This window comes from Takifugu flavidus, chromosome 10 (assembly GCF_003711565.1).
Source record: "Takifugu flavidus isolate HTHZ2018 chromosome 10, ASM371156v2, whole genome shotgun sequence".
Lineage (NCBI taxonomy): Eukaryota > Metazoa > Chordata > Actinopteri > Tetraodontiformes > Tetraodontidae > Takifugu > Takifugu flavidus.
The window spans coordinates 11,526,518-11,554,389 of record NC_079529.1 but is presented as its reverse complement, the minus strand read 5'-3'; the positions used below and the strand labels follow the sequence as shown (position 1 = coordinate 11,554,389).

At 44.3% G+C, this 27,872-nt stretch overlaps 2 protein-coding genes and 1 long non-coding RNA gene across 5 annotated transcripts; 2 read left to right on the top strand and 1 right to left on the bottom strand.

The window, feature by feature from the left end:
* Window positions 1-1,991: 1,991 nt before the first annotated feature.
* Window positions 1,992-7,524, top strand: cmtm6 (CKLF-like MARVEL transmembrane domain containing 6). 3 transcript variants are annotated; one of them, XM_057045183.1, is made up of 6 exons: window positions 1,995-2,116; window positions 3,710-3,724; window positions 3,796-3,919; window positions 5,890-6,066; window positions 6,363-6,461; window positions 6,551-7,524. In XM_057045183.1, the coding sequence occupies exons 2-6, from the start codon at window positions 3,720-3,722 to the stop codon at window positions 6,722-6,724; spliced, it is 579 nt and encodes a 192-aa protein (XP_056901163.1). In that variant the 5' UTR covers window positions 1,995-2,116; window positions 3,710-3,719; the 3' UTR covers window positions 6,725-7,524. The 3 variants fall into 3 exon arrangements, with proteins under 3 accessions (XP_056901164.1, XP_056901163.1, XP_056901165.1); XM_057045184.1 differs by lacking the exon at window positions 3,710-3,724 and having other exon boundaries at window positions 1,992-2,116; XM_057045185.1 differs by lacking the exons at window positions 1,995-2,116; window positions 3,710-3,724 and adding an exon at window positions 2,167-2,693.
* Window positions 7,525-8,644: 1,120 nt separating this feature from the next.
* On the top strand, window positions 8,645-27,722 carry tg (thyroglobulin). The gene is made up of 49 exons (XM_057045182.1): window positions 8,645-8,768; window positions 9,169-9,277; window positions 9,364-9,461; window positions 9,793-9,948; window positions 10,092-10,251; window positions 10,345-10,451; window positions 10,614-10,757; window positions 10,870-11,052; window positions 11,144-11,643; window positions 11,722-12,097; window positions 12,291-12,323; window positions 12,420-12,644; window positions 12,838-12,924; window positions 13,138-13,215; window positions 13,461-13,558; window positions 15,654-15,765; window positions 15,878-16,039; window positions 16,121-16,312; window positions 16,471-16,598; window positions 16,767-16,920; window positions 17,029-17,187; window positions 17,261-17,404; window positions 17,495-17,659; window positions 19,212-19,316; window positions 19,397-19,506; window positions 19,675-19,780; window positions 19,851-20,054; window positions 20,156-20,326; window positions 20,406-20,492; window positions 20,662-20,727; window positions 20,844-20,981; window positions 21,104-21,280; window positions 22,118-22,232; window positions 22,349-22,437; window positions 22,554-22,688; window positions 22,763-22,828; window positions 23,957-24,091; window positions 24,182-24,364; window positions 24,460-24,664; window positions 24,749-24,836; window positions 25,006-25,156; window positions 25,235-25,422; window positions 25,515-25,682; window positions 25,787-25,924; window positions 26,368-26,555; window positions 26,741-26,845; window positions 26,977-27,117; window positions 27,207-27,388; window positions 27,516-27,722. Exons 1-49 carry the CDS (start codon window positions 8,699-8,701, stop codon window positions 27,611-27,613), a joined length of 7,179 nt encoding a protein of 2,392 aa, XP_056901162.1. The 5' UTR covers window positions 8,645-8,698; the 3' UTR covers window positions 27,614-27,722.
* On the bottom strand, window positions 9,765-10,738 carry LOC130532504 (uncharacterized). Its single transcript, XR_008952347.1, has 3 exons — window positions 10,606-10,738; window positions 10,462-10,526; window positions 9,765-9,913 (listed from the first exon to the last, which is right to left on the bottom strand). It is a non-coding gene; the product is annotated as an uncharacterized LOC130532504 (long non-coding RNA).
* Window positions 27,723-27,872: the final 150 nt, after the last annotated feature.

Sequence of the window (27,872 nt, the reverse complement as noted above, 5' to 3'; positions counted from 1 at the left end):
AGCTACGCACACACATAGCCACCCCCCACCCCCCTACCCCACCCATCACCACCACACACACACACGAGTGAGGAGCAGACCACAGCAGCTTCTGTTGGATGAACATATGAGGCACAGCTTTAGTGTTCAGTGTTTTGTATTAAATGTTTCAAAGACAAATTCTAAATTGACCACACACTCGAAAATCTGGAAATTATAGAAGCTGTAGAGCATATGAAAAAAGGGAAAACAACAGAATTATGGACTTTCAATTGATATTTATAAATAGTAACAAACGTTAATTGATATGTCTATTGAAATATATGTATGAAAAATGGTATTCTGCCTTTGAGAAAACACTTAACCCAATGGCTCCATTCTGTAATAGGTAGCAACCAGTATTATACAGTTTTATATGACTATTAATATAAGTTATAAATAAAGAGAGCATTCATGTATTCTGATTAGATGCTTCAATGCGTTGGACAGCTTTGAATGGCCAGATGTTTTTGAAACACTCTCCAGCTTTGTTTTCAGTGGTTACTTAGGGCGCACGTTGTTGACCCAACAGACAGTGGGATGGAGTCTTTCCAACTCCTCTGCTTTAAATTTTAGCGCTAGAACTTTTGGCGCTCTCCTTTAGAAATCGGCTTGTTATGATTAAAGAAATTCTGACTGTAGATGTACAGCATCGTGTATGCAATACATTACTTTTCTGACAAACTTGGAGCAGTCTTTTCTGTCCTTAATGATATTAATAATCTGTTTCATCAGTTTCTCCGGATACAACACTAATAAAACCAAATAGAAACCAGAAAAAAAAAATCTGACTCGACAAGGACATTGTGGGAGTTTGCGGGATAGTCAGTAGAGCCAGTTATGCTCAAAGGACCAGAATCATTAATTAAATTAAATCTTAACATCTTAAGATGGAGAATTTAGACATACAGTAAGCAGACCTTCTTCTACTCTGAAACAATTTCCATAACATTGCATGAAATCACATTGATCAATCTCCACCATGCCTGATGCAACTGCCATGCAGTGGAAACATGTCATGTGACTGTTCTCTTTGTTATTGGCTTAAGGAACTATCATCGAATCATCACGTCTGACATGGGAGAAACTAGCAATATTGTTCCGGCTCAGTGCCCTAGATCTCCCGCCTAATCTCTCCTTTGGTCTGCGGATACTGAACAGCTCGTATAACTCGTGATCTTGCCAAAGTGCTGTAATGCTCGATAAAAAAAAAGGTATGTTGCTACATAAGTTGGACATATATAAACAGCCCTCGATCGGTGGGATTTTTTCCGAGTATGCCATAATTTACCTCAGCTCTTCCTATATAATCTCAGCCCCACAGAGATCAGTCTCTGTTGACATGCTGCCCAGGGACAAAATCAGAACACAACAAGCCGGTACATCAACGTCATTGGGTAATTTATCAGAAATATGTGGGACTCTTTTCAAATTGTAGGTGAGGTGAAACACAAATTTACCAGGTCATCTAGAGGGTCATTGGACCCGGGACAAAAACGCAGGACTTTCATGCAGTGGAAAGGTGCTCGTCCTAAATATAGGTTTGATGAACATTTTCTGTAAAAAACCCATGATGACAAAAATCCTCCTAACGAATCCTATAAGTTGTTTATCTGAAAAGTCCATTTCTCTATCATCTCTATATCACTTTTTTTTTAATATTACCTTAATATTTGTATGTCTTGCTCTACAGTCTTCTGGAAAGTGTCACCCTGATGTCTGTACATGCTTCAATGGTAAAACACTATCTTGAATATTGGAATTCTATGCATTTTTATTGATTTACTTATTGATGATGATATTAAATGAGTGATTTAATATTAATTTTCTTTTTTAGTCAAATAATGCAGCTATATTCTGAATATGAAAAGGCGTTGATCCATTTTTGTTTGAATTAAGGTGCATATTTGTTTCCGTGATCTAATCTGGCAAATCACGTGGTCTATATCTACCCTGTCATAACCCCTGGAAATATCGCGATAGTTTGCGGTTTGGTCCGGAAGTCACTCGTGTGTCAGAATAAAGTGCTGCGGTGCAGATGCGGAAGTTGCAGCAGCAACAGATCCATCTCGGTTGTCATCGCCTGGAAAGTTGAGCCGTGAGTTCAGTCTTTTTCACCTTTAATCTCACCTCCAGTTATTTATGCGACTCTGTCGGTTTGAAAGTAAAACTAAATTTTTCCATAAGCGTACTCACGCCAGAGAGCCATGTTAAACACTTTTATTAAAGTGGGAAGCAGAATCTGGCGTTATTGGTAATTGATTTACTCGTTATTTATTTTATTCAGCGTCAGATTACAAATAATTCTTCTTAAAGGCTCAATAATCACGGCTGAAGAAGAACAGTGGATTTAACTGTTGGGTTCTCTGCAAATTAGTAGTTAGATAAATTACTTTTAGCACTTGTCGTTGATTAATATCAGTTTTTATTGGCTCCACCTGCGTCGATCAGCAGTTGAAGGGCGAAACCGAACGGTTTTTTTTATCTTTTATCCGCTCGATAAGCAGATCCTGAAGAGCCAGTCGGCCCTTCAGCTCTGATGTGTCAAGCTGGTTTCAGACTAGTTTCATTTTTAGTATCTTCAACGAGCCCTTTCTTTAAGCGTCCAAAACCAACACTAAAATCTTCTAATCATCAGCGTTCATTGGAATTGAACCGGTGACCTGTTTAGTAGGGTGAGTTCAAGGACCGCTTCTCCTAAATGTCCATTATTCCTTTCTTTTAGATTGAGTTTAATCAGGTTGGTTTGATCAGAGCCGACTTAACGTTCTCCGTGTGCGGTGTGAAGTGTCGGTAGCATCTACGTAGAAATGTTGCACAACTATGAGGAACTTTTGATCTGTAGAAACGAACACGTGGTTGAGACTGGGTGGGTGATATTGAGAAAAAGATCACAATTTTTCAAAAAATAATAAATCCTAATTAATAATATCCTGATCAAGATTAAATTTGAGTAATTTTGCCAACATTTCTTCAGTGGAAGTTATGTTGTTGTCACCGAGCCTTTATCACATGACCACAACGAAATGAGACGCTATGTAAACAGTAGTTGTGTGACTTTATTTGTGATGCAATGCATGATGCAATATTGTTGATTAAAAACAAAACTAAATTTGCTTTACAAAATAAAAGAAATGTCTCTTCATTCTTGTTGACACGAGATGAAATTAAAATATAAGGTGCGAGTAATGAAGGGTTGTCTTTGCTATAATTTGTTTACAAAAAGTGCCATCTGACGTGCACACCGTCATTTGGCGGAACTCCAAACCAATTCCATACGATGGAGGAAAGGTTGTTTTTTTTTAAGGGGCCAACTCCCCCCAGTTGCATTCAGCCATATCTTTTTCTACAAAACAGGGTGTCTGGTGAGACGATCCATGGCACTAGCTGTAATTCACAATGATTGGGGTTCTCAGGTGGTATAGAGCTGCCACACATAGAACTGTGCAACATATAGAAAGTGCCCTGAAGACGATTCTGTGATCATTCCACTTTGTCAGATCATAAACATCATATTGCACGTCGCTATGGTTGAGGACCACATGTGGAAGTCTGTGTGGCTGGAGGCCACATCTGCATCTGCACCTCTCCAGCTGTTACTACCGTACTTCTTTGTTCTGCAGGCAGCCAAATAATACAGTGGTTTTATTTTTATTTTATTTTCATGTACCTTGTCCCACATGGAGCACAGCAGAAATCAAATGAGGTAACCGGTAGTGTGAGTCTGTGGTGTTTTGGGACAGTGGGATGTTCTAATCCAGCTCTCTCTATTTTCAGATTCACCATGCCCACAAATGAGGTTTACTCGCCTACAACTGCATCAAACCCTAAACTGTCATGGTTCCTCATTCCCTCAGAGCATCTGGATCAAACTCGTTTTGGGATCAAGCTGTGTGAAGTGGTAAGTTCAACGACGTCCTTCACGCTGGTGTTTTCAAGACTATGAGTAGACATCAACAAAAATGGAACAGAACCAGAAAGATCCCGTTAGGATTTACTGTCAGCAGCCGTCCCCCATCATTCTCTCTGGACTAACTGCAGGAAGTCGCAGAAAGGAAGTGAAAATCCTGCATCATCAATCTGACCATATGTCACCCTTCTTGTTGCAACATTGCAACTGGATGTTTTTTTGACCCTTTGGATAGAATGAGGAAGTAGAGGTCATTGCTCTCTGATTTTTGATAATTGATCTGAAACTCACTCAAGGAGTTGAGTAATGGCGTGGCAGCAGCCCAGGCGCCTCCTCCAGAGAAGGAGCAGCTCAACATTCCAACTGCTGCAACAGAATGGAAAAAAAACAAACTTTGTTCAAGCCAACATTGTGTTCATCTGTGATCTTTTCAGCTTTATCCATCTTTCTCGTCAATATCAACTTCAGTGTTAATTGTACACACTCTAACCATCACGTCAGTCTGCAGCAGGGCTGTGTGTAAATGATCATGTGACCTGTGTCTGCATGGAAAGTATTGCTGTTCAATTTGAATTGGGAGTTGCCTGTGTTTAAAGGTTTGAAGTTGTATTTTATGGGCAACTCCAGTCTTTGAGGACTGGATTCAAGCCAGGTTTTCTAGCCTACGTGTAGATGATGTTCGCCTGGAGCTCCACTCCCCTTGGTGAAAGTAGTTTCTGCCTGGTAGGACAGAAAACCCGGCTCGAGTTCGGCCCTTGAGCACCAGAGTTGCCCGTCGCTGTATGGTTCGGTGATGCTGTGAATTCCTGACTGTGAATGTGTCCACTAGGTGAAGCTGTTCCCTTTGACATTCTTGATAACTGCAGGCAAGCTGTCAGCAGCAGACCTGTCATTTATCTTTAAATCCTCCTGATTTGAAGCACATTTTGAATGAATCTTGACTTTTCTGACAGTTAAGTATAGAGATGTATTAAAATAAAAACAGTCATTAAGACCAAATAAAACATAAGCTCCACAAAGACACAAGTGCACATAATTTATAGAGATTAAAGATTCCCAGGCCAGAGAATAAAAGAACTGCCATAGACTATGGGGCTCTGCTAGGAGATGCTTCCCTCATGCAAAGCTGGGGCAGGTTGCTGGGAATCATCAGCAGCTCCTGTTGCATCCTGAGAGCGATCAGATGCTGCAGAGTTTTCACCTGTTGGAGATTCTGTGCTCGCTACACTGTAGAAAGCATCCTGACCAGTGGCAACGCGGCGTGGCTCAGGAACCTTCAGTCAAAGGAACGCCATGTCTTGCAGCCCATGCTGAGGATGGCTGAGAGGCTTGTTGCCTTCTCTCTCTCCTCCCTCCGTCCCATACAGGACTTTTTCAGATCGTCTGCCATCAAGGACTCCCCCATAACCTTTGCACTCTACTCTGTAGCTTCAGAAACGGCACAGCCAGATTCTGCTACAGCTTCTCCCCAAGCTGTCAGAATTTTGAAGCATCACGTGATAAACTTCCACTAACTCCCCACCATAAACACTCCACTCCAGGATATCCAATGCACCTTCATTCTCAAAAATAATCTTTCACACCATGGATAACATTTGGTTGCTTCGGGTCATTCCAGTGCACTTTAAAGTTGATTTGGACGCACACGTATACATGTACAACATGTTCTGCTTTTTATTTTATTTTTATGTCTCCTATATTTGTATCTCTTATATTGTTATGCCAGAAAACACAGGGCTGAGACAAATGCAGTTTTGTTCCCATTCACACCTTTTGTGGAAATGACAAAGTGTCCGTATCCACAGGACACAAAGAAAAACCAGATCTTTCAGACAGGAGTTATTCAGATGATGCCCTCGACACAAAATCCTAATTATGATGAAAATATCAGTCGTGTTCTAATTGTTGGTGAATTGTACAGGTCATGTGACTAATGTCCCGGTTCCTGATGTCCTTGACAGCTTCTGTCCTTGGTGGCCTTTGTCCTGGAGGAGCTGGTCAGCATTTGTATCAGTTGCACTGCCCTCTACTTCTTCGAGTTTGTCAGCTGCGCAGCCTTTCTATTCACACTGCTGCTTGTCGTCCTCCTGGCCACACCCCTTCACACGTGGATGAGCATCACCTGTTGGCCGTGCATAGTAAGTGTGCTGTCACTCCTCAAGCTTTCAAATATAGAGTATGCTGAGTATGAGTCTCGATTCACAGTAGCTTTACCTAAAGCTGGTAATCAATGACAAACAAAACTGGAAAAATAAGGGGAGGAATTTTCATGGCCACATGTTTGTTTATCAGTAAATTATATTGGAAGATGTTTTGTTTTTATTACTATAGTTTTCAACCAGTGAGACATGCAAGAGCATTTTAACTGATGAAAAGATGTCAGTAATGCTTAGTTAACAGCCTGTGAGCCATGCTAACAGTTCTTTTCTTCCAGGATTTTGTGTACACTGCAAGCATTGCTTTCTTCTTCATCATCTCCTCCATCGTTCTTGCCGCACTGAACAGTAGAACACCATTGGAGCGGAGCGCTGTGGTCAGAACCTTCACATTCATTTCTCTGCGCTGCCTTTGTTGTTCCTGATCCTTTTGCTAAACTTCATCTTTGTTCTTCTGCTCCCACAGGTGTTCGGCTTTGTGGCGTCAGTGTTCTTTATCGCTGACATCCTGTTGTTCCTGAAGACTCGTGGTTCCCCCTTCAGTAACACAAAGGAGCAGCTGAGTAATGGCATGGCAGCAGCCCAGGCGACTCCTCCAGAGAAGGAGCAGCTCAATAGTCCGACTGCTGAAGCAGTATGAGAGTTTTTGCATTGTGTGTTTGAATGCTGACTGAGCTGGGGTTCTTTTCCTTGCCACCAAAGGGGAGTCAGATGCCACCTCTGAGGATGCTCTGTTCTTCAACCATAAAGAAATTGTGTAAAATGACTGAAGTAGAGGGTGTCCAATCAACTGCAATTCTGAAAGATCAAATGAAAACTTTGTTCAAGCCAACATTGTGTTCATCTGTGATCTTTTCAGCTTTATCCATCTTTCTCGTCAATATCAACTTCAGTGTTAATTGTACACACTCTAACCATCACGTCAGTCTGCAGCAGGGCTGTGTGTAAATGATCATGTGACCTGTGTCTGCATGGAAAGTATTGCTGTTCAATTTGAATTGGGAGTTGCCTGTGTTTAAAGGTTTGAAGTTGTATTTTATGGGCAACTCCAGTATTTGAGGACTGGATTCAAGCCAGGTTTTCTAGCCTACGTGTAGATGATGTTCGCATGGAGCTCCACTCCCCTTGGTGAAAGTAGTTTCTGCCTGGTAGGACAGAAAACCCGGCTCGAGTTCGGCCCTTGAGCACCAGAGTTGCCCGTCGCTGTATGGTTCGGTGATGCTGTAAATTCCTGGCTGTGAATGTGTCCACTAGGTGAAGCTGTTCCCTTTGACATTCTTGATAACTGCAGGCAAGATGTCAGCAGCAGACCTGTCATTTATCTTTAAATCCTCCTAACTGATTTGAAGCACATTTTATTTAGCTTATTGTTTGGCTACTTCTGTCTTTAAGATAAACTAATCTTCTTAGCTCAATATTAAAAACCAAATATTTCCTTCATGTGGTTTTTAACTGTTGGTCATCTGTCCATGTCATACAACACAACTGTCAACGTTACTGAAGACATGTTACATCAATTGTCTCCACAGGTGAGACTATGGGAGGACTCTCATATCGGGTGAACCCCAATTTAAATTTGATCAGGGTTTACAACCTTTTGTCCATAAAACCAGTCTGAAGGCCTGACATGCTATGTACACACTAATTTTGCTATTCACTCACTATTCACTCACTAATTTTGAAAAAAATATCTAAAAATCTCTGATGACATGCTCTGACACATCTGTCAAATGCTGAGCATGAAAATGTTCCCTTAGGGAGCTTTAGAATTTTTCCGGTTCCGACCACAGAAGGATGATCCTTCACAGCCTGCCCACAAAGATTTACACCAGCTCTTGGACTGGTCCTTCAGTTAGTTGGATTCAGCAGGAAACCTGGACCAGCTCTCTATGGCATGACAATGGAAGGTTGTGTTCTACAACGGTCAAAGTGACCTTTCCTCCAACTGTGAAGGGGGCTGTATTTTTTCTGCACTTTCTAGTTGTCATACGCCTGTTTACAGGTCTGTTCATGCACAGGTGGCAGAGTCTGGGGCCTGTGATTGACCCAATGACTGACATCACTGGAGTGATCTCAATATTCTGACTGCATATGTGGCATTTCTTCTAAACACTAAAGCACTGATACACCGGGCCTGAGGAGGCTTTGGGGGTTCTATTCAATTCATTGTTATTTATCTGGTGTCAAAATTGTCTCTAGGTGCTTGCCTAGTCTAGGTTGGGACATTAGAATTTTTTTCCATCCCCCAGAAAATGATGAATGTGTCCAGAAGGGTGTATGTATCTTTTGTGGTTGGACCAACTGAGGATCATTTTCCACACTGGCTTCAAATGCCGAGTCGTACAGTTGGTTCTTGGGTCAGACCTGGTCCTCATGTGAAATGATTTAGCTGTAAAAACAAATGCTTCATCTGGATGCGCATCAGCTGACATTCACAAGTCCTCAAACAGCAGGCCTCTCTTCAATTGGGCTCGAGTACTTGCAGTTCCACCATGATGGACAGACAAGTACATGGGTGAGGAGTTAGAAGATGAATGTGCTCTTCAACACAATGACTCAGCAGTTTTGATGCTTTATAAAAAGAGAGCTGTTTGTCGTGGTCACCACAGATACAATGGCCTGGTTGCTGCACATCACCTGGGTTTTGGTCTGTTGGCCAGAGCTGCTGCAGGGCAGATCTTCAGGTAAGTGAACCCCTGTGTGCATTTATTTTATTTTATTTTATTTATTTTCCAAATCTGACACCATTCAGAGCAGCTGTAGTTTCAATGGTCCAGCGATCACTCCAGTAACCCACAGGTAACAAGTTTGATTCCAGAATTAGGCATGGGTTAAGGTGTCCATGAGCAAGTTGAGAAGCCACTGTCTCTTGAGTGTATGATTGTACATGACTGATTATTTATTAATCCAGAATGGTTATGTTGCCATGAGTGTAAAAGTGTAAATATGCACTTATAATGTGAAGACTCGTAGGACAGTGATGTTTAAGCATGCCTTATCTGGCATCTCTCTCTCTCTGTTTTTAATCATGAGTGTAAGTGATGTCCCACTATGCTGAAGATGTCATTTTTCCCTGTTATTCAGAGTACAGTCTGCAATCAGACAGTCTTAGCCCATGTGAGCTGTTAAGGACTGAGGCTGTTGCTAAGCAACAGGGTAATGTTCCTCAGTGCGCAGAAGACGGCAAGTTCAGGTGTGTGTCTGCAACATGTCTATTTCTAGCTCTCTTTCGGTGGTGTGTAACTCCGTGTGTGTGTGTGTGCGTGCGTGCGTGTACAGACCACTGCAATGCAGTATGGGTGGTCAAGAGTGTTGGTGTGTAGATGGTGATGGTCAAGAGGTGCCTGGGACTCGAACCAACGGCTCAGCTCCACTCTGTGAGACCAACAACTGTTATATTCATTCATATTAATGTCATTCTGTTGTCATTAATAATGATGTGACATGTGTGATATGTAAGGGTGAATATCTTATTTCAAAACTGGCCGAGTCAGGGCCTAATAAATAGTACATTTTGTCATTATTGGGGTGGGGGGGGGGGAAGGCTGCCATTGTGTCATTTAGGAAACTGGTATTAACAAGAATGCTTGTTGTTTGGTCAAAACTACACACAACACTCCCCAATACCACCACCACCATTAGCGTTTCCATCCCTGCAATATGAGTGTAACGTTTTATTATATCATGCACCTGATGGTGTATGTACAGGTGTGTCTCCCTGTCAGCTGCAGTCTCTTCTGAAGTGTTCACCCTCAGGACTCTTTGAAGAGGTTCAGTGTGACCACAGCAGGGGGCAGTGCTGGTGTGTTGACCAGAATGGGATGGAGCTCTATGGTACAAGACAGAATGGGAGACCATCACGCTGTGAGTACTCCCACGGCTACAGCATCATATTATTACTGCATGAAATGCTGGTATTAAATAGCACAATGAGATAAGGGAGAGTAGTAAAGAAAGGACAGGCCTCATTCCTGGTCCAACCACGCCCGATGACCTTTGACCTGTAGGTCCTGGGAGCTGTGAGGTCAGATCAAGAAGTCTCCTCCATAGCTCCACCCCCCACACTCCTCCTCAGTGTGATGGAAGTGGCAGTTTCCTTCCAGTCCAGTGTGTCTTCATTAATACAACTACTGGCACCCAACTTGACATGATGACTGTTTTCAACAGGTGATTTATCTGTATGACACACCTGCCTCTGATTTTGTCATGCACCTATCTGTTATTTTAATTGGCTGACGTGTGTTTGAATGTATATTTCAGCTTCCCAGAAGCCTTTGAGACATTCAGTGGTTTCAGGAAGTTGTTCCCAACAGTTTCATCCTACTGCTTCTGTTCTGATAGTCGTGGGAGAGAGATGCATAACACAGGTACACTGACCTCAGCCAGGATGGCCACCTTGTTCCATCTTCTACAGTTGTGACTTCCCATCCAACCACTTGACACTGAAACAATTTCCATTATTTGAGTTCAGTCATGAAAATTATAATCATGATACTAATGAAGATGCTAACGATGTCCCACCTGTACAGGAGTGGAGCTTCTCCTATCTGATGTGTACGACTCGGCATTTGATGCTGATCCCCCCGTTCGCTCCTTTGCTCAGAGCAACATCTACAGAGTCCTTCAGAGGAGGATGCTGGCTGTTCGCCTCCGCATCACTGGGCGCTTCAGATGTAATCACTGCACTCAAACTGATGCTAACATCTGTGTTCAGCAACAATAAATGACACTTGTTTCACCTCATGTCTGAAACTCTGAACTTGAAACTGAGCATGTTTCCTACAGGTCCGTCTCCTTGTGAAGAAGAGCGGTGGGCAGCAACTGAAGCTCACAGTGTTTATATTCCCTCCTGTGAGCCTGGAGGAGCCTTCACCACCAGACAGTGTCAGCAGGGGGGGCAGTGCTGGTGTGTTGATCACACAGGACAGGAACTTCCTGGCACACGACAGCAAGGACTCCTGGACTGCAGTGAGTGTCCTAAACCTGGTGCTGGTATGGTTTTTGTCATATTCATCAAATATAGTGACTCTCCTCATTTGGTGCTCCTTTAATCTGACAGAGCTGGGTCCTGATAGCTGTCCCGCTAGGCGCCACCAAGCACTCTTCCACTTGCTTTCTGGTTCTGTTGCTGTGCCTCTCCAGACCTCCATCTCTGACAGGAGTCAAACCTCTTGTAATTCCCTTGTTCAGACCCTCAGAGATCTTCTGCCAGTGGAGGTAGAATTCCCTCCCTTTCTGTCCCAACTGGTTGAAGTAGTAGATGGTCTCTTTCGCACAGTGGGTGGAGCTCTGCGAGCTCTGTCTCACTCCTCCCCCCAGCGGCTCAATGAAAACCTGTTTGGTGGGAAATTCCTGAAAGAAATTGCATCCTCTAACTTTAGCGGAGTGTTGGGGAGCCAAGGGACATTTGTTCGAGACTGGGTCTCTGGGAAGGGTGACAGCCTTCAGGAGAACCGAGTCCTTGTTGAGTCTGTGAGGAGAGTTCTTGGAGACCCGGCCTTCCTTTCGAGCCTGAAGGTTGCATTGCAAGGTCATAGCAGTCTCCTCCCTCCTGAGCAGGTAAACTGGAAAAATGTCTGCAAGTAAGCTGACATGGAAAAAAATAAATAATAAATGAATTTTCTCTCCAATCTTCAGATTCTCACTCCTCTCCTGCGTTCCTGCTCTGGTCAAGATGTCACTAAGCACGCCACCTTTCTTCCACGCTGCACACCTAGTGGAGCTTTCCAAGAGATTCAGTGTGACTCGGGCGAATGCTGGTGTGTCGATTCTCAGGGTCACGAGGTTTTAGGCTCCCGTACTGCAGGCCGTCCATCTCGATGTCCATCTATCTGTGAACGGCAGCAGTGGAGCGCTCTGAACATGAGAAAAAATATGGCAGCCGGAGCTGAGATCTATGTTCCAGTGTGCTCAGAGGACGGAGACTTCCTGCCGCTACAGTGTGTCGGCTCACACTGCTTTTGTGTAGACGCCAAAGGAAACAATGTCAGTCCAGCTGGGGGCGCTGTCAGTTGTAAGATCTCCATATTTACAATACACACCAAACATTTCACTACATCACATGACTGTAAAATGATTGTACCACATCCTGTTCACTGACTGGAAAATACGTGCATCCATGTGAAGACAGCTGTAGCCCCAGCCCATACATGAAGCAGAAAAACGCATCCAGATCGTTGCTCATATTGTTGTTCTGTTTGTTTCAGGTCCAGAGAGCTTGAGTCAAACTTCCTCCACAGGTCAGATTCCCTTTTACTCATCAAGCAAACAAGTGACACATCTGTTTCTTCCTGGCACTAATGAACTGCTAACCAATTAGCCATTCTAACCCACAGGAAGCTGCTCTGGAGCTTTGGCCAAGGTCACAGCATTCAGAAATGAAGTGAAGAGTATCCTCAACCTCTCTAACTCCTCCATCCATCCTTTGGAATATGAATTCCTTCTAGCTGACATTTCCCCGCTGACCTTAGATGAGATAAACCAAACAGAAGAAGGGCAGTGGATCACTGACAGACTGTTGAGCCACTCCAGATCTGCACTCCGATTGGCTGCTTTCTCCCGTGAGTCAGCAGGAACATGGTAGAAAGAGGAAAACAATTAGAAGCAGAAATCTGAGAAAATGATTACGGTTGATGACATCTTGAACATTTCGCGTCAGAAAAGGAAGTTTATGATGACACTCAAGAAACCATAGAGCGTTAACATTCTGATCTCTAGTTAATGAAAAGAAACGATGATGTCCTTTGTTTGCAGTTGTTCACCGTCGTTCATATGAGCCGTTCCTGCCACAGTGTGATGGTGACGGAAACTGGCTCAACAGACAGTGTTTCCACAGCACAGGTCTCTCCATCTCACTCACTCTCTTTCAGCCACAAATATAAATATTAATCAATTATTTATGGTGCCTTCTAAGGTTTTTAAGCTCAATTTACATACAAGATAAAATACAAAACAAGCATAAATATATTAAAATAAAACTTTGATTTGTGACAGTTTTCAAAGAGAAGGACTGTCTGAACACAAATGTTCGTGTGTGTTTGCGCTTGTGTGTAGGTCAGTGTTGGTGTGTAGATGAAGATGGAGAATACATCCCTGATTCACTGACCAGTCGTTCAGACCACCTGCCCAGATGTGAGCTAACATCAGACCTCTTATTTCCCTCATGCATTCAGTAGTTCCTCCCTCTAAGCTTAATATAAACCCAGTTCTAACTTTAAAGCAAGTCTTAACCATGAAGCGTCCTTTGAAGTTGTGAGAAACAGTAAAAATGACTTGCTCACCTTCCAAAATGTCCTTAATTTGCAAGTGAAATGAATATTGTAGTTGTCACTATGTAGCGTGTACCCAGACACAGACACGCTTCCTTTTCGTGATAGGTTTGACTCAGTGCCAGAGGGCTCATGCACAGATGCTTCTCTCTGGTTGGATGAAATCCTCTGACCACAGTAGATCCTACAGCCCACAGTGTGAAGAGGTAGGAATGCACACACAAGCTCACTGTTCACACACCTGCAAATTTATGTGAATAAACCCTGATGTTGAAGAAGAAGATTTTTTGATTTTTACAAAAAACACTTTATTTACAATTACACAGGGACACAAACACCCTGTTTAAAACACAATAATGATAACACATATACAGATAAATAAAAGCAGCAATGCAGTTACTCCTGAAGGAGATGTGCAATTGGTCTTTGGCAACTGTGCAAAGTACACTCTTGTGACACCATGTGTCACAGAATTGACCTAGGTCATTCATCATTTTATAAAACCCAACCTCTAGCCTCAGCCTGCACCGGATGTTACAGCGCCACACAGAGGCGGCTTCGCAATCTCCTTTTTTTTTCTATTTTGTTTTTTCTATAAATGTAAATTGCCATCTTGGCCTCACCCCAAATAAAATTAAGGAGCTGCCACTTATTCCGAACAGTTTTCTTGTACCCTGCTCCGTTTCTAATAGAAAACGTTTCATTAAAGCCATTTAAAACACCCTTTAAAACATTAAAAAGCACAGGGAGTCTCTCACACTCACTGTAAGCGTGAAACGCTGTCTCTTGGACGGAGCAGAACGGGCACTGGTCTGAGACAGCAGGATTCATTCTAGAGATAAAAATGTTCATGGCAACGGCCCCATGCAAGATCCTCCACTGGAGGTCCCCCGTCCTTTCCCTCAGGGGTGGGTTGTACAGCACCTTCCAGCAGGGATGGGCTCCATCCCCTCCCAACCGGTCAGGCCACACACTGGCGCTTCTTTTGGACAGTCCTCTCCTGTTCAGTACCTTCACACAGTTCCAGGGTTCCTTGTCCACTGCGTGCAGGAAGAATACCTTTGTTGGCCTAAGGAGAGGACCACCCAGATCCCCCAAGATGGGCAGCCAGCTCGCCATCTGGTCCGGTCCCCCGGCTGTAGTCCACGAGAAGATGCCTCTCCCTTGCACTGAGCCTGTTCCTCCACAGTTGCACACCTTCGGCTGCTTGGACAGAGCGGATAACCAACAGAGAGCCCACGGCCTCTGAGCCCGTGAGGTCCGGACCAGCCGAGGCCACTATGTGCTCCAGAACCACCATCCGGGTCCACACAGTGCTGCCATCAGTCTAGGCGTGGCTTGTTGGAGACATTCAGCATGGCTCTGTGCACTACAGGTTCCCTTAGCAACCACAACAGAGAGTCAGAGCTTTTTCTTGTTTCACATTTAAAAAGGACCCATGCCTTAACAACACTTTAATAAAATAGAGGTAGCCCATTCACTTTGACGAATTTAAAGTCGGTTAAAAACAGAGCGTCATCCATTACCAAGTTATTCACCTGTCTGAAGACACACCTGGCCACATCTCTCCATGTTAGATCTGTTAGCCCTGTTAAAAACCTCTGGACAAACTGAATTCTAAAGGTGGTGGTCCTGCTGGCCGGGTGGATGAGACCCTGCCCTCCCTCCTCTCTAGGCAGGTACAGCATCCCCGCTGGACACAATGCATGCAATTCCAGAAGAACTCTTGTCTGAATTTGAGCCAACAACCCTGAGGGGGGCTTCAAGCAATTAAGTTGGTGCCACAGATTTCTACCTCTGTACAACATGCGGGGGAGAAGCCACTTCCATTTTTGAATTTTGCCTTCAATTCTTTCAATTGTCTCAATCCAATTCCTTTTTACTGTTGCCTCATCTCCAATAAAAACACAAAGGTACTTTAAGCCGTCCTTCCTCCAGGCCAGATTTTGGGGAAGGACTGGTAGACCATTTGTCCACCTGCCAACCGCCAGGGCTGGTGGCTTTGATTTGATTGAATAAAACAGTTAAATTAACTAAAACATCCACATCCTTTTGACGAGACACCATTACTATGACATCATCTGCGTAGGCAGATAGAACTATTTTTTGCTAAAAGAAGGTAAAATCAGGCCAGCAATGTTTGCATGAATCCTCGAGAGGAGGGGTTCGAGGGAGAGAGCACAGAGCATTCCAGACAGTGCGCAGCTCACGAGCACCTCAACAGTGCACAAGAGGTGAACTGGTACCTCGCCGGCTACCAGTACACACTCCTACCAACACCATTGGTTTTGTGTGTTTCAGGATGGTAAGTTCTCAGTTCTGCAGACAGGGGGCGATGCAGGCTGGTGTGTGAATCCTCAGAATGGAGAGCAGATACAGATGGCAACATTGAGTCCAGGAGGACAGCTGACATGTATGCAAACACACACTTAAAAAAAAATCTTTATCTCTCTTCCACCACTCTGATGTTCTCCCTCCCTCTTCCTGTGTCTTCCCCCTTCTGTCTCTGTCTGTGGTGTGTTCAGGTCCCAGCAGGTGCCAGCTGCTGGCTTTCCAGTGTAAATCCGACGGTTCTTTCCAACCACTGCAATGTGACATGAATTCCTGTTGGTGCGTGTCTGAAGATGGGCAGGAAGTGAGTGGCACACGGACTCGTCGTCAGCTGGGACAGGTGCCATCATGTGACTGTAAGTATTTGACCAGAGCCTGCTGGGTGTCAGACCAGACCTCACTGAGACAAGGCTGACACCTGTTCTTCCCTCCCACAGCTCCTTTCTGTCCCACCCCCACCATTACCCATGGTACACTGGTGTGCCTGCCAACAGCAAACAGCTCTCAAAGTTGCAACCTAATGTGTCACCGTGGTTACCAGAATGCACTTCCTGTCAGCAATTTTGTCTGTGATACAAAAAGTCATCAATGGGATGGCAAACACAAACCTCTGGGCGGAGCTTGTCAAAGTGAGATGCAACAGTCAAATGTTTTGCAACTATAATAAGTCAAACTTCATGAACATGAACGACTAACGACTAACCTGTGTGTGTGTGCGTGTGTGCGTGTGTGTGTGTGTGTGTGTGTGTGTGTGTGTGTGGTGTGTGTGTGTGTGTGTGTGTGTGTGTGTCTCAGCCTCTACAGTTGCTCTCATCTTCTCAGCTCTGGTCTTTACCTTCAGCCTGCTCTCACATTAGCAGCCTCAAATCTACATTTTTACACCTGATGACCAGCAGAGGTCTCTGTTCTGCACAGGTGAATATTACTGGTAGTGCAATCGATAAAACAACAAATGTGTCATTTACTCTATTCTATAAAGTAAGGAGAAGAGTGTCTGAAGACATATCACTTCTTATCCTAGGTGCTTCTTCACTTTGTATTTGCTGTATTTACTCTATGTACACTTAATGTATCAATGTGTAGCTTCCTGCGTCTGGTCGCTCGGTGTCACTGTGCGATGCCTCATCGGTGCATCTGCAGTGTGACAACGGCAGCACAGACTTGATGTTAATGGTCACCTGGAGCGCCAAGGTGTCTGATCTGGCAACATCTGACCTCCCTAACCTCCAAGACTTCAGTAAGCAAACAAAACCAACATTATAAAACTGTCTCAAAGATGGCTGCTGCTTTTGTATCATTATCGTATTATGGGGGGACATGCATTCTTTTGCCACCTTCTCATTAGGTCAGTTTCTGAATGATTCCAGCCTTCTGCGTGGTATTCGGGACATTATGGGTAACATCCAGTCGATACTGGCTTCAAAACCAAAGCTGGTTTCAGTAAAATCACCAAGTCTGGGCTGTTCCCGTGGTTACCGTCTCGATCTCAGCGGTGCAGGCTGCCGTAAGTGTTGGTCCAGTGGCAGGCACTGACTCAACAGACAAACAATGACTGTCCATTTTCTTTTTTCCCTCAGTCATATGTCCTGCTGGGACACTGTCCACGGAGGGGGGGTGTGCTCTCTGTCCACAGGGGACCTATCAGGATCAGGAAGGGAGAGACTTCTGCCACAAGTGTCCCAGGGGATCGTCCCTTACTGGTGCATCATCTGTCAATCAATGTGAGTTAATTTCACATAGTCATTGTTTCATGTAGTAGAATTCCTGCCCGTGGATATGAACTCTTCTCTTGCTGTCTTTACCTACTTCAGGTGTCACAGATTGTCAGAGGCGGGGACTGCGTTGTTCAGAAAAAGGTGATTTCCTACCAGCACAACCCGACTTCCTGTCTGGCAGGTGGAGGTGTGTCAGCAGTGAGGGGCTGGATCTTGACTGGAGCAATAGTGAGAAAGCCCTTACTGATGAAGAGTGCTCAGGTAAAAGCTCAGTGCCTAATCAGAAAGTACTTATTGACAGATGAAGACGGTATGAAAAATGTGGAAAAAACAGGCCGAATAAAAGTATTGCAGTTTGTTTCATGTGTTTATGCAATAAGATAAATGAAGGTATATAGATGCGTTATTGTGGTGTTACGCCCCGCAGCACTGGGAGAACAGCGACCAACACATTCATCTTCCAGGGATGAAAACCAAGGACAGTGGTATCAATCTCGGTTTGGACAATTATTAAATATAACCAAATTATAACCAACACAAAATTGCCACAAATGGGGAGGAGAAAAAAGAGGAGAAGAGAGGACCCGCAGGGTGACAGAACTATGTCAGGTGATCATGTTTCTGGACCCCAGCAGCCTCGGCCTATAGCAGCATAACTGAAATGTTAACCTAATAAGACGATCCTCTAAACATGATAATTAGTCTGTCTAGGATAACTGGAACTACAGAATTACTGTACTATCAGCTTTTTCAAAGAGGAATGTTTGAAGCCTGATCTGATAGTAGCGATGGAGTCAGCCTCCCGTACCTGGACAGGGAGCTGGTTCCACAGCAGGGGGGCCTGGTAGCTAAATGCTCACCCCCCATTGCTACTTTTAGAGATTGTGAGGACCACAAGTAAACCAGCATTCTGAGATCGGTGTGATCTATTGGCATTTTAAGGTGTCATTAGCTCCTTCAGGTAGGATGGAGCTTGGCTTCTGATGAAGAATTTTAAAAATTATTCTAAATTTAATGGGCAGCCAATGAGAGCTTCATTAACTGCTCTGTCTCCTCTGGTTTCATGGATAAATAAAGCTGAGTGTCATCAGCATAGCAATGAAAATTTATTCCATACTGCCGAATAATGTTCCCTAAGGGAAGCATGTACAAAATGAATGGTCCAACTACAGAACCTTGTGGAACTCCACAGCTAACCCTACTGTTTAAAGAGGGAACAACTCTGACATGAGCAAACTGGTGTCTGTCTGATAAATATGATGTAAACCAGTCTAGTCTTTAATCCTAATCTTTTAGAAGGTCCCCATCCCCACAATAGACAGCATTGGCAGACTGCTGCTTCCCACTCCTGGTGGTTTGCCCAAATGATTTCGAAGCTGACGATAGTCATTCTCCATGGCTTCCCAGAATTCCTCCCAGACTTGAGTTCTTGCCTCCAGGACAGCCCAAACTGCAGCCTTTTTGGCCCGCTCGTTCCTGTCCACTGTTTGGGGAGTTTCACAGGCCAACATGGACTGATAGCACTCCTTCTCCAGCTTGTTGGCATCCCTTACTTCTGGTGCCCACCACCATGTTCAGGGTTGTTTCCCCACATGGACCACTCCGACTCAATGTCCCCAGCCTCCCTCGGAATCTGGGAGAACCTCTTCTGGAGCATAACTTCAATTAATTCTAGACAGAATAATTAGAAAATTAATATTAGATAGAATCTAACAAAAAGAATTTCAGAAATCTGATTTTAGTATGGGACAGATGAACAAACTTTATGTCTGCATGTGTGTTTGCATGTGTGTCTGTGTGTGGCTGTATACAGTTTTCAGAAGATTTCAGGCTGTTTCTGGATCAGATGTGATCGTCAACGCTGATGACGCTGAAGTCTTGCGAACCCTGACCGCTGACCTCAGCACTTGTCTCCATGGTAACACTCTCAGTGATGTTTCAGTCATATTCCAGGTATTCGGTGTGTTTTGCTCATATGTTCTCTCCTCTCGGAACCAGCCTGTTCAGCTGAACCTTCCTGCCACCATGTAGCGCTGTTCAACCTACACAGCCAGTGTGAACTCTACAGCACACACACTGTAAACACACACTGCAACACTTCCCAGCAGGTACACACACTTTTTTTTTCAAATTTCGGTCATTCATATTTAGTTATTTTTTCTCATAGATTTGTTTGATGGAAAATGAAATATATTCATTTGTTTGTTTTAAATCAAATATTTTATTCTATATTTTATTGCCATGTTTTATTATCATGATAAATGTGGTTGTTTCAGACCAGAGGGTTTCTGGGTAATCTTCAGGCTGAGCACTCTGATTGGCTAAGCTGTTTTCCCAGAGTGAAGGGTAGAGCTTCAGATCTACTGGTCATCAAGAAGAAAGGTAGAGTTACCATAGCAACTAGATATGCAGCAGTAGGAGAATAATACCCAAGTGTGTTTCTTTGTGTCAGGGGTAGAGTTTTCATCATCATGGCAACAACAACAGACGTATCTGAAGATGAAGATGATGAAGGTGCTATCAGGTGTATTCAGGACTCAGGTGTTTTCGTCAAGACAGACTTCGCTCTCTGACGTCCACCGGTTTTGTCAGGATACCTGCCATCATGACAAATGTTGCCATGGATACATCATCAACCAGAACAGCCTCATGTCAGGTTAGCTACCATGGGAATATGTTTGCATTTGATGACAAACCTGGTCGGAAATAAAATGAATGAACACATGAATGAGAATGATGAACTTAGGACACTTCCAGGTTCCCTGTTCTGTGGTTGGCTGAGATCTCCGTCAGTGTTGATGTGTGAGGAACAGGACTGGGATGTAACTGGACAGGGAACAGCAAATCGGATCTGTGGTGCAGGACTACAATACAACGAGCAGCAGAAGAGCTTTGTGTTTGACTTTGGAGGACAAATGTTCACAATCAGTAAGACACTATTCAGGCTGATTCAGGCAGTGTTGTCAACTTCCTGTTGATAACTTTCTGTCTTCTGTTGTCTCTCTAGCAGACACAGCACTGTCCACTGACACTAAGACAAAAAAGGACTATCAGGCCTCCATCATCAGTTTCCAGGCAGTCTTCCTGAACCCAGGTATATGGACACTGTCTGTCCTCTGTGACTTTCAGGTCTTCAGATAAACCAAGGTTGTCTTGTGTCGTTCATTTTTTAGAGAAACGATCACAGCAGCAATCTTATTACATTTTGACTGGAACTGTTCTGTGATTTCATATGTTAACAATACGAAAACTTGTTTCATCAGATGCAGATGAGGGCAGACCTGCTTCGTCCTGCTCAGGGACAGCAGATCTCAGTCCACCGCTGGATGGTTAGTATTCTACCTGAAGCCCAACTACCTGCAGCTAACACAAGAAGTGACTATGTATGCATGTGCGTGCTGTGTGTTTGTGTGTGTGTGTGTGTGTTGGGGGTGGGGGGATTCAGCATCCCTGAAGCAGAGGTTTCAGCTGGTGTCAGAGAACGATGTCATAGTCAACCCTAACAGGAAACTCCCAACGCTCTCCTTCTGGCTCAACAAAAAACATTTTGACTCCCAGCATGCCTTGCTGTGGTGTCTCTCACGTAAGTACCAGAAGCAGCTGTGTGAGTGTATGTGTGTGTCATAGATTGTAGGTGACAAAAAATAAGCCCCAACAGCCCCCAAAAAATAACACAAACTGTGTGTGTTTGTGTGTGTATTCCAGGCTGTGATGAAGAGCCACAGTGCTCCGTCGCTGACCTCAGAGATGCTGACTCAGCACAGTTCCACAGTTGTTCTCTCTACCCTGACAGTCGCGAATGTGGTGGCTATGAAAACCCTCGGAGACAAAGCTGTGCCCTCGTGCTGGAAACTCCTCCCGACAACACCTACAGCAAGACAGGTAACAACCAGGGAAGCCAATTTTCTATGAGGCTCACCTGACTTCACCTGACTAAAGTTTGTTGTTAAGAATTTAAAAAGCTTACTTTTGAGCAAAGCGCTTAGGTGCTTTTAGTTCTACCTCTGGAGCTCTAAAAGTTTCCTATGACCTGATATCGTTTCTATAGGAAGATCTGTCAAAAATCATTTTTTAGCTTCTTTATCTTCCCACATACATCTCAGATCCTCGGCTGATCAGAGCATGGAGGTCTAATTAGCCCAGGATCTGAGGACCGACGGGTTGAGAAAAGGTTGGACACACAACAGGGTTTCTGATAGATGCCTAAAGGGGCAGTGACAATAGACAGATCAGGCACGTTTCCACTGCAGGAACTTCAAAGTACTGTTACGGGGCGGGGGGGCATTGATGTATGTCTCCACTGCAGGAATCTCCCCCGAATGGCCATTTACAGGAACTTTTATGGGGCCCAACTGAGTCCCTGCTCCAGGGTAGGTACTTAGCTCAGCCCCTAAAAACATAGCTAGAAAAGCTGGAGCAGGATGTGACCTAACAGAAGAAGAGCATTAGCCTAGCAGACAGCACTTCTTCTCTGGTTCATAGCATCTATCGCCATGGAGACCAACACTCAAACCAGAAACACAGCAGCCACCTGTCTGGTTTTGTATTTTATAAGTATCACAACACAATAGAACACAGATTTGTTGACGTTTGTGTGTGTGTGTGTGTGTGTGTGTGTGTGTGTGTGTGTGTGTGTGTGTGTGTGTGTGTGGTGTGTGTGTGTGTGTGTGTGTGTGTGGTGTGTGTGTGTGTGTGTGCGTGTGTGTGTGTGTGTTTTAGTGAACTTGTCTGGTCCCATCAAGAGTTTCTTTGAGAGAATTCCCTTCCAGAAGATGGTATCTTACTCTGTTCGGAGTCGAACTAGAGTGACAGGAAATACATCATTGTCTGAAGGGTAATGATCACAAACACACACACACACACTCACACTAATGTATCCGGGTGGTGGATGGATGGATGCAGCCTCATGAGTGGAACATCATCACACTCTCTCTTCATGTGTGTCATCAGGTTCATTCACTGTGAGCGGCGCTGTGATGAAGATCCTTGTTGCCGTGGTTTTGGCTTTATCCGAGACAATAAATCAATGAGCAACCACGGTAACGAGTACAATCATATTCAAATTTTTACTGCTGGGAAGCTGTTTTATCCTCACTCTGTGTGTGTGTGTGTGTGTGTGTGTGTGTGTGTGTGTGTGTGTGTGTGTGTGTGTCAGATGTGTTGTGTTTGTCTCTGATCAGTTTTGGGGTACAGACCTGCAGTGAGGAAGATTCCAGCTCCTGGAGAACTCAAGACTGTAGTACTTCTGTGCAGACCGGTCCAGAACCACTGGGCTGGTACCAAAAGCCCGGTAAAGAACACAAATTCACACAGTATACACTGTACAAAGTGGGCACAATGACTGACTGGGTTCTGTGTCTTCAGTCAATCAGTGGAGTTCAGCTCCTGCTCTGTGTCCCGAGTTCACTCTGAAAACACCTGCTAACATGGGTAAATACTACCGTGCCACAGCAGCACAGTCACACAGGTGACACACAGGTAGTCTTTTTGGTCTGGCATATTTTTCTCCGCACTACTTAATCATACTACCTCCGGAATGTCTTATTTACACATCTCTTATTTGCGCCTTCATTTTTCTTCATATTGTCTGACATTCCTTCTGTATATAATTTTTAATTTCTGTATATAATGTAATAATGTACATAGTAATATACATAACATAAGAGTCTTCTTCTTTTAGTACTACAGTGATCCCTCGTTTATCGCGGGAGTTGCATTCCAAAAGTAACACGCGAAAAGTGAAATCCGCGAAGTAGCAACTTTATTTTTTTTAATTATTTTACAATGCAATACTGAACAGTAGAATGAAACCAAACATCAAAACCTGTTTTAAAGCCCAAAATTTGTTTAAAACAATAATTTTAATCTAGTAATACAAGGTTGGAAACATTGTCACTCGCGTATTTCCCAGTCCCAGCTGTGCCTCTGCGTCCTGACTCCGCTCCGCTGGAGCGTCTGTTTCTACTGAAGGCGCAGGAGTCTTTCTCTGAGAGAAGAACATTGTTATGGGTAGTTGTTGGCGCTCTTTCTTTTTCTGGGCAAGAAGATTTTTATAAACGGATATGCCACCTTCAATTATATTTGAGAACTGCAATGAACGTCTCATCAAAGGGTCCCATTCTTGTGCCGTGCGCTGAAGTTCAGTGGCCATTCTCACCATGGTTGCTAAGCGACCAAGTGTTAGTCCGTCCTCCTCCTCTTTATCAACACGTGTGTCTTCAATTGAAAAAATGCAAACGTAAAGTTGGCAGAATGTACAGAAACGAAAACTGTTGACAAGTGAAAAATCAATACAGTACAGCGTCAATATTTTATTTCTAGACAACAGTAAAGCCCCTGAGCCAATCAGGATTCAGAGGCACTGTAAAAAAAAAAAAAAAAAATCCGCGAAGCAGCGAAGCCGCGAAAGATGAACCGTGATATAGCGAGGGATCACTGTATACTGTACTGTACACCACGGGCTACCGCTGTAACACCTGAATTTCCCCGATGTGGGATCAATAAAGTTTATCCTTATCCTTTTTTAGTACTAATATTCATGTACTACTTCTGCCTCAGTATCTCAGGATCAGTGGCAAGTCCTCTCTAATTCATCGGTTCTTGTTGACCGGTCTCTCTCCACGTATGATGTGATCCACATCAGCCGCGACATTGCCACCAACCCAGACAAGACCAGGGATTTTTGTCTCCTCGGTAACTGCTCTGTCAAGTTCTATCATCATGTTCAAATTGAAGATGGTGGCTTCTGACGTTCCCCTGCTACCTCTTTACTTCTTATTTCAGCCTGTCAGAAGGAGGAGTCTTGTGTAGCAGTGACGTTAATGCAGGTGGCGTCAGCCACTCGCTGCATTCTGTACCCTGACACCACTATTTGTGGACTAAGCTCCACCCTGCTGTCATCCAACCCCACCTCTTCCTGTAGATTAGTCATCAGAGAGCCTGCGTCCCATGTGTACCTGAGGACAGGTGAGTCAGTCAGATTTTAGCAAATATTGGAGGTAGGGTTGACTTCATCCTGATCTCACCTGTCTGTCTTTACCTGTGTCTTTTGTCCACTTTAGAGCCGTCACGCTTGGTTACATCCATTTCCATCCCAGGTCATGGGACTCTGCAGGGTGCTGTTACAGAAACAGGCCTTGGCTCTGTCAGGAAGAGTGTTGTTCAGTTCTTGGGGGTGCCTTATGCCCGCCCACCAATAGGATCACTTCGCTTTGAAGCAGCTCAGCTTGCTGATTGGACAGGAACTTGGGATGCTACTAAGCCCCGGTAAAGTTGCTTCACCACTGTCCTGTCTCACTCACCTGTAAAGACAAACTTTGAACGAGGCAACTGTCTTCTGGTGTGTTTCAGCCCCAGCTGTATCCAGCCTGGTGATTCTGAGACTGCAGCATCCAGTGAGGACTGTCTTTATCTGAACATCTTCACTCCTGCTCAACGGGTCTGTCGTCATGACTGATGATCAGTCCCTCAATTTGGCGTGTTCTCTGGCAAACACTGAATCGTTATGTTTGTTTTGTGTGTGTGTGTGTGTGTGTGTGTGTGTGTGTGTGTGTGTGTGTGTGTGTGTGTGTGTGTGGTGTGTGTGTGTGTGTGTGTGTGTGCGTCAGAGAGGGCATGTCCCAGTCCTTGTATTCTTCACCAATCTTGGAGCCTATCAGAGCTCTCAAATGTTGGACGGCTCCATCTTGGCTGCTGTTGGAAATATTGTCGTGGTGACTGCGAGCTACAGAGTTGCTGCATTTGGCTTCCTCAGCACAGGTTTGTGTGTATGAGAGAGAGAGAGAGAGAGGGAGAGAGCATATAAACACACTGAGGCCATCATGTATATGTCTGCAGAAAGCTCTGGTCTCCATGGTAACTATGGCCTGTCAGACCAGGAGGCAGTGCTTCACTGGGTTAACGCCCACATCTCACTTGTGGGTGGGGACAATGAGAGGGTGACAGTTGGAGCAGAGCAACGTGGAGCCGATATCACCAGCCTTCATCTTCTCTCCTCACCACGGTTCCAGCGTATGTTGTTGATGGTGAGAACCCAACCTCTCCCTGTCACTTCTCAGTGGCTGCACCACAGTCTGGCTGGATCAGGACCTATGTTTATCTGTTTACTTCCCTGCAGGGTGGCTCTGTTTTCTCTCCATCGTTACTTCAAACGCCACCCTCCTCCAGGCGTGAGGCTCTCCAACTTGCCACAGAGCTCGGCTGCTTTGATAACCTTAATGACATGGAGATGGCTGCTTGTCTCAGAGCAATACCTGCTCATGAGCTCAACATCGCTCAAACCAAAGTAAAGTCAACTCACCGCAATGTTTTGATTATCGTACTAGAATGAGTCATTTCAGTCTGTCTGTCTGTCTGTCTGTCTGTCTGTCTGTCTGTCTGTGTGCACAGCTGTTGGCAGTTAGTGGTCCATTTCAGTCCTGGTCCCCGGTCCATCAGCCCACCAACACATCCTCATTTCAGAGAGTTGACCTCCTGATCGGAACGTCTCAACATGACAGCTTGATCACTCGGGCTCGCAGACTGAAGGTCAGAGGTCATTCATCCGAAGGGCTGACCAATGACTTGAGTTAATAATGTAGCAACATTAGCCATCGCAAATGGTTAAAAAATGGCAAAAAGGGGTTTTCATAAGTGTTCTCATGTTTGCCATGTTCAAAAGTAAACTTCATGGATTCCACGTGTTAAAATCAAAATAAAAGTAGATTTCAAAGTTCGAGGGTGTGAGTTAAATTAATAATTGATTTGATTGATCAAGATGATTTTGAGTCACACACATCTTAACACACTAACATGCTAATAAACCAACACAGCTTGGACTTTAGAGATATTTTCATCCTCCAACCGGAATGATGAAATTGTTTAATCAAAGATGTGTGCAGATTTTAGGAAGAACAGTTTTTCTCATTGTTACTTAGAAATCAAAACAGAACAAAGTGATCTCCTTAACTCTGTTTTCTCGCTGCATTTAGGACCTTGGGGACCTGCTTGGTCATGCTGATGGAAAGACGGCATTCTACGAAGCCTTAAGTCGTTCACTGGGTAGTGTGACAGGAAGTGAGCAACTGAAAGAAGTGGCAGTCTGGTTCTACTCTCTAGATCATAGTCCAACAGCCTCTGGGTACAACCTGTTCTCTAGAGCACTGGATAATGCCACCAGGTGAGGAACATCCTCAGTGACCAGTGGCATCAGTACAGTGACATCATAGTATCTCAGTCTAAAAGATATCGTAATGTCTATGATGACAACAAGTGAAAAGACTCTGTGTGTGTGTGTGTGTGTGTGTGTGTGTGGTGTGTGTGTGTGTGTGTGTGTGTGTGTGTGTGTGTGTGTGTGTGTTACAGGGATCTGTTCATAATTTGTCCCAGTCTACGGATGGTTAGCCATTGGGCCAAACACAAAGCTAGCGTCTTTCTCTACCACCAGCCTCTCAGCAGTGCTCACAGCAGGTATAAGAAATAGAGATATGAGGGCTTTAGACATAATTTACGGGATGGCGGTGATTAGATGGTTCATGAAACTTTCTGTTACTCACTCAAAACTTGATTTAACACCTGGATTAATGGTTTCCACTCTGCAGAGCTGAGACATCTGTTCCTTTAGATGTTCAGCTAATGTTTGGAAGCCCTTATCATCCAATCAACATCCAGCGCTTCACCCGCTCTGATCGGCGCCTCTCTTTGGCTACGATGACCTACTTTTCCACCTTCGTCCGTACAGGGTGAAAACCACATTAACCAAATCTGTCTGACACCAGTTACAGGGCCGTCATCTGATTGTCTTTTTAAAAACTTTCTTATTTCCTGTTAGGAACCCAAACCCATCTCACCTGTGGGCGGAGTCTGTTTTGCCCCAGTGGCCACAGGTCGTGTCTTCTGACACTCCACTCACCTACCTTGAGCTAAGTCCCACCCTCAAGCACAATGAGGGTCTAAGTCAGAGATCCTGTTCTTTTTGGAACCATCTAGCCAGCAGACTGACCAGCACAAACAGTGAGTCCCATCAATCATCACGCCACGTCATCAGGATTAAACTGCAGCTAAGAACGATGACATCACCTCATTAATGTGTTTGGTTGGTTGGGGTATTGTCACCAAGGTTGCTGTTATTTTTCCCCAGGTGTGTCAGGGGAGACTGTTCTGCAGGCAGTGATTCCTGAGCTTCCATTGGCTATGTCCTCCAGCCAATCACAGACTGACAAAGATGCCTACAACTGAACTGGTGACATCATTTGCTGTTTGATGGCTCCCAGTTTTGTTTGATCTTAATCAATAATCATGTTGTGAATCAATCAATAAATCAATAAAGACATTTAAAAAACCAAAACTGCTAAAGCTGATTCATCTGCATCATTTCAACCTAAATACTACTTACTACCATTTTATCCCTGCTGGAATTACTGGGAGGGTGCTGGAGTTGATTCCAGATGCAGATGGGCAAAGGCGGGTCCACCCCTGGATAAGTCACCAGATCATT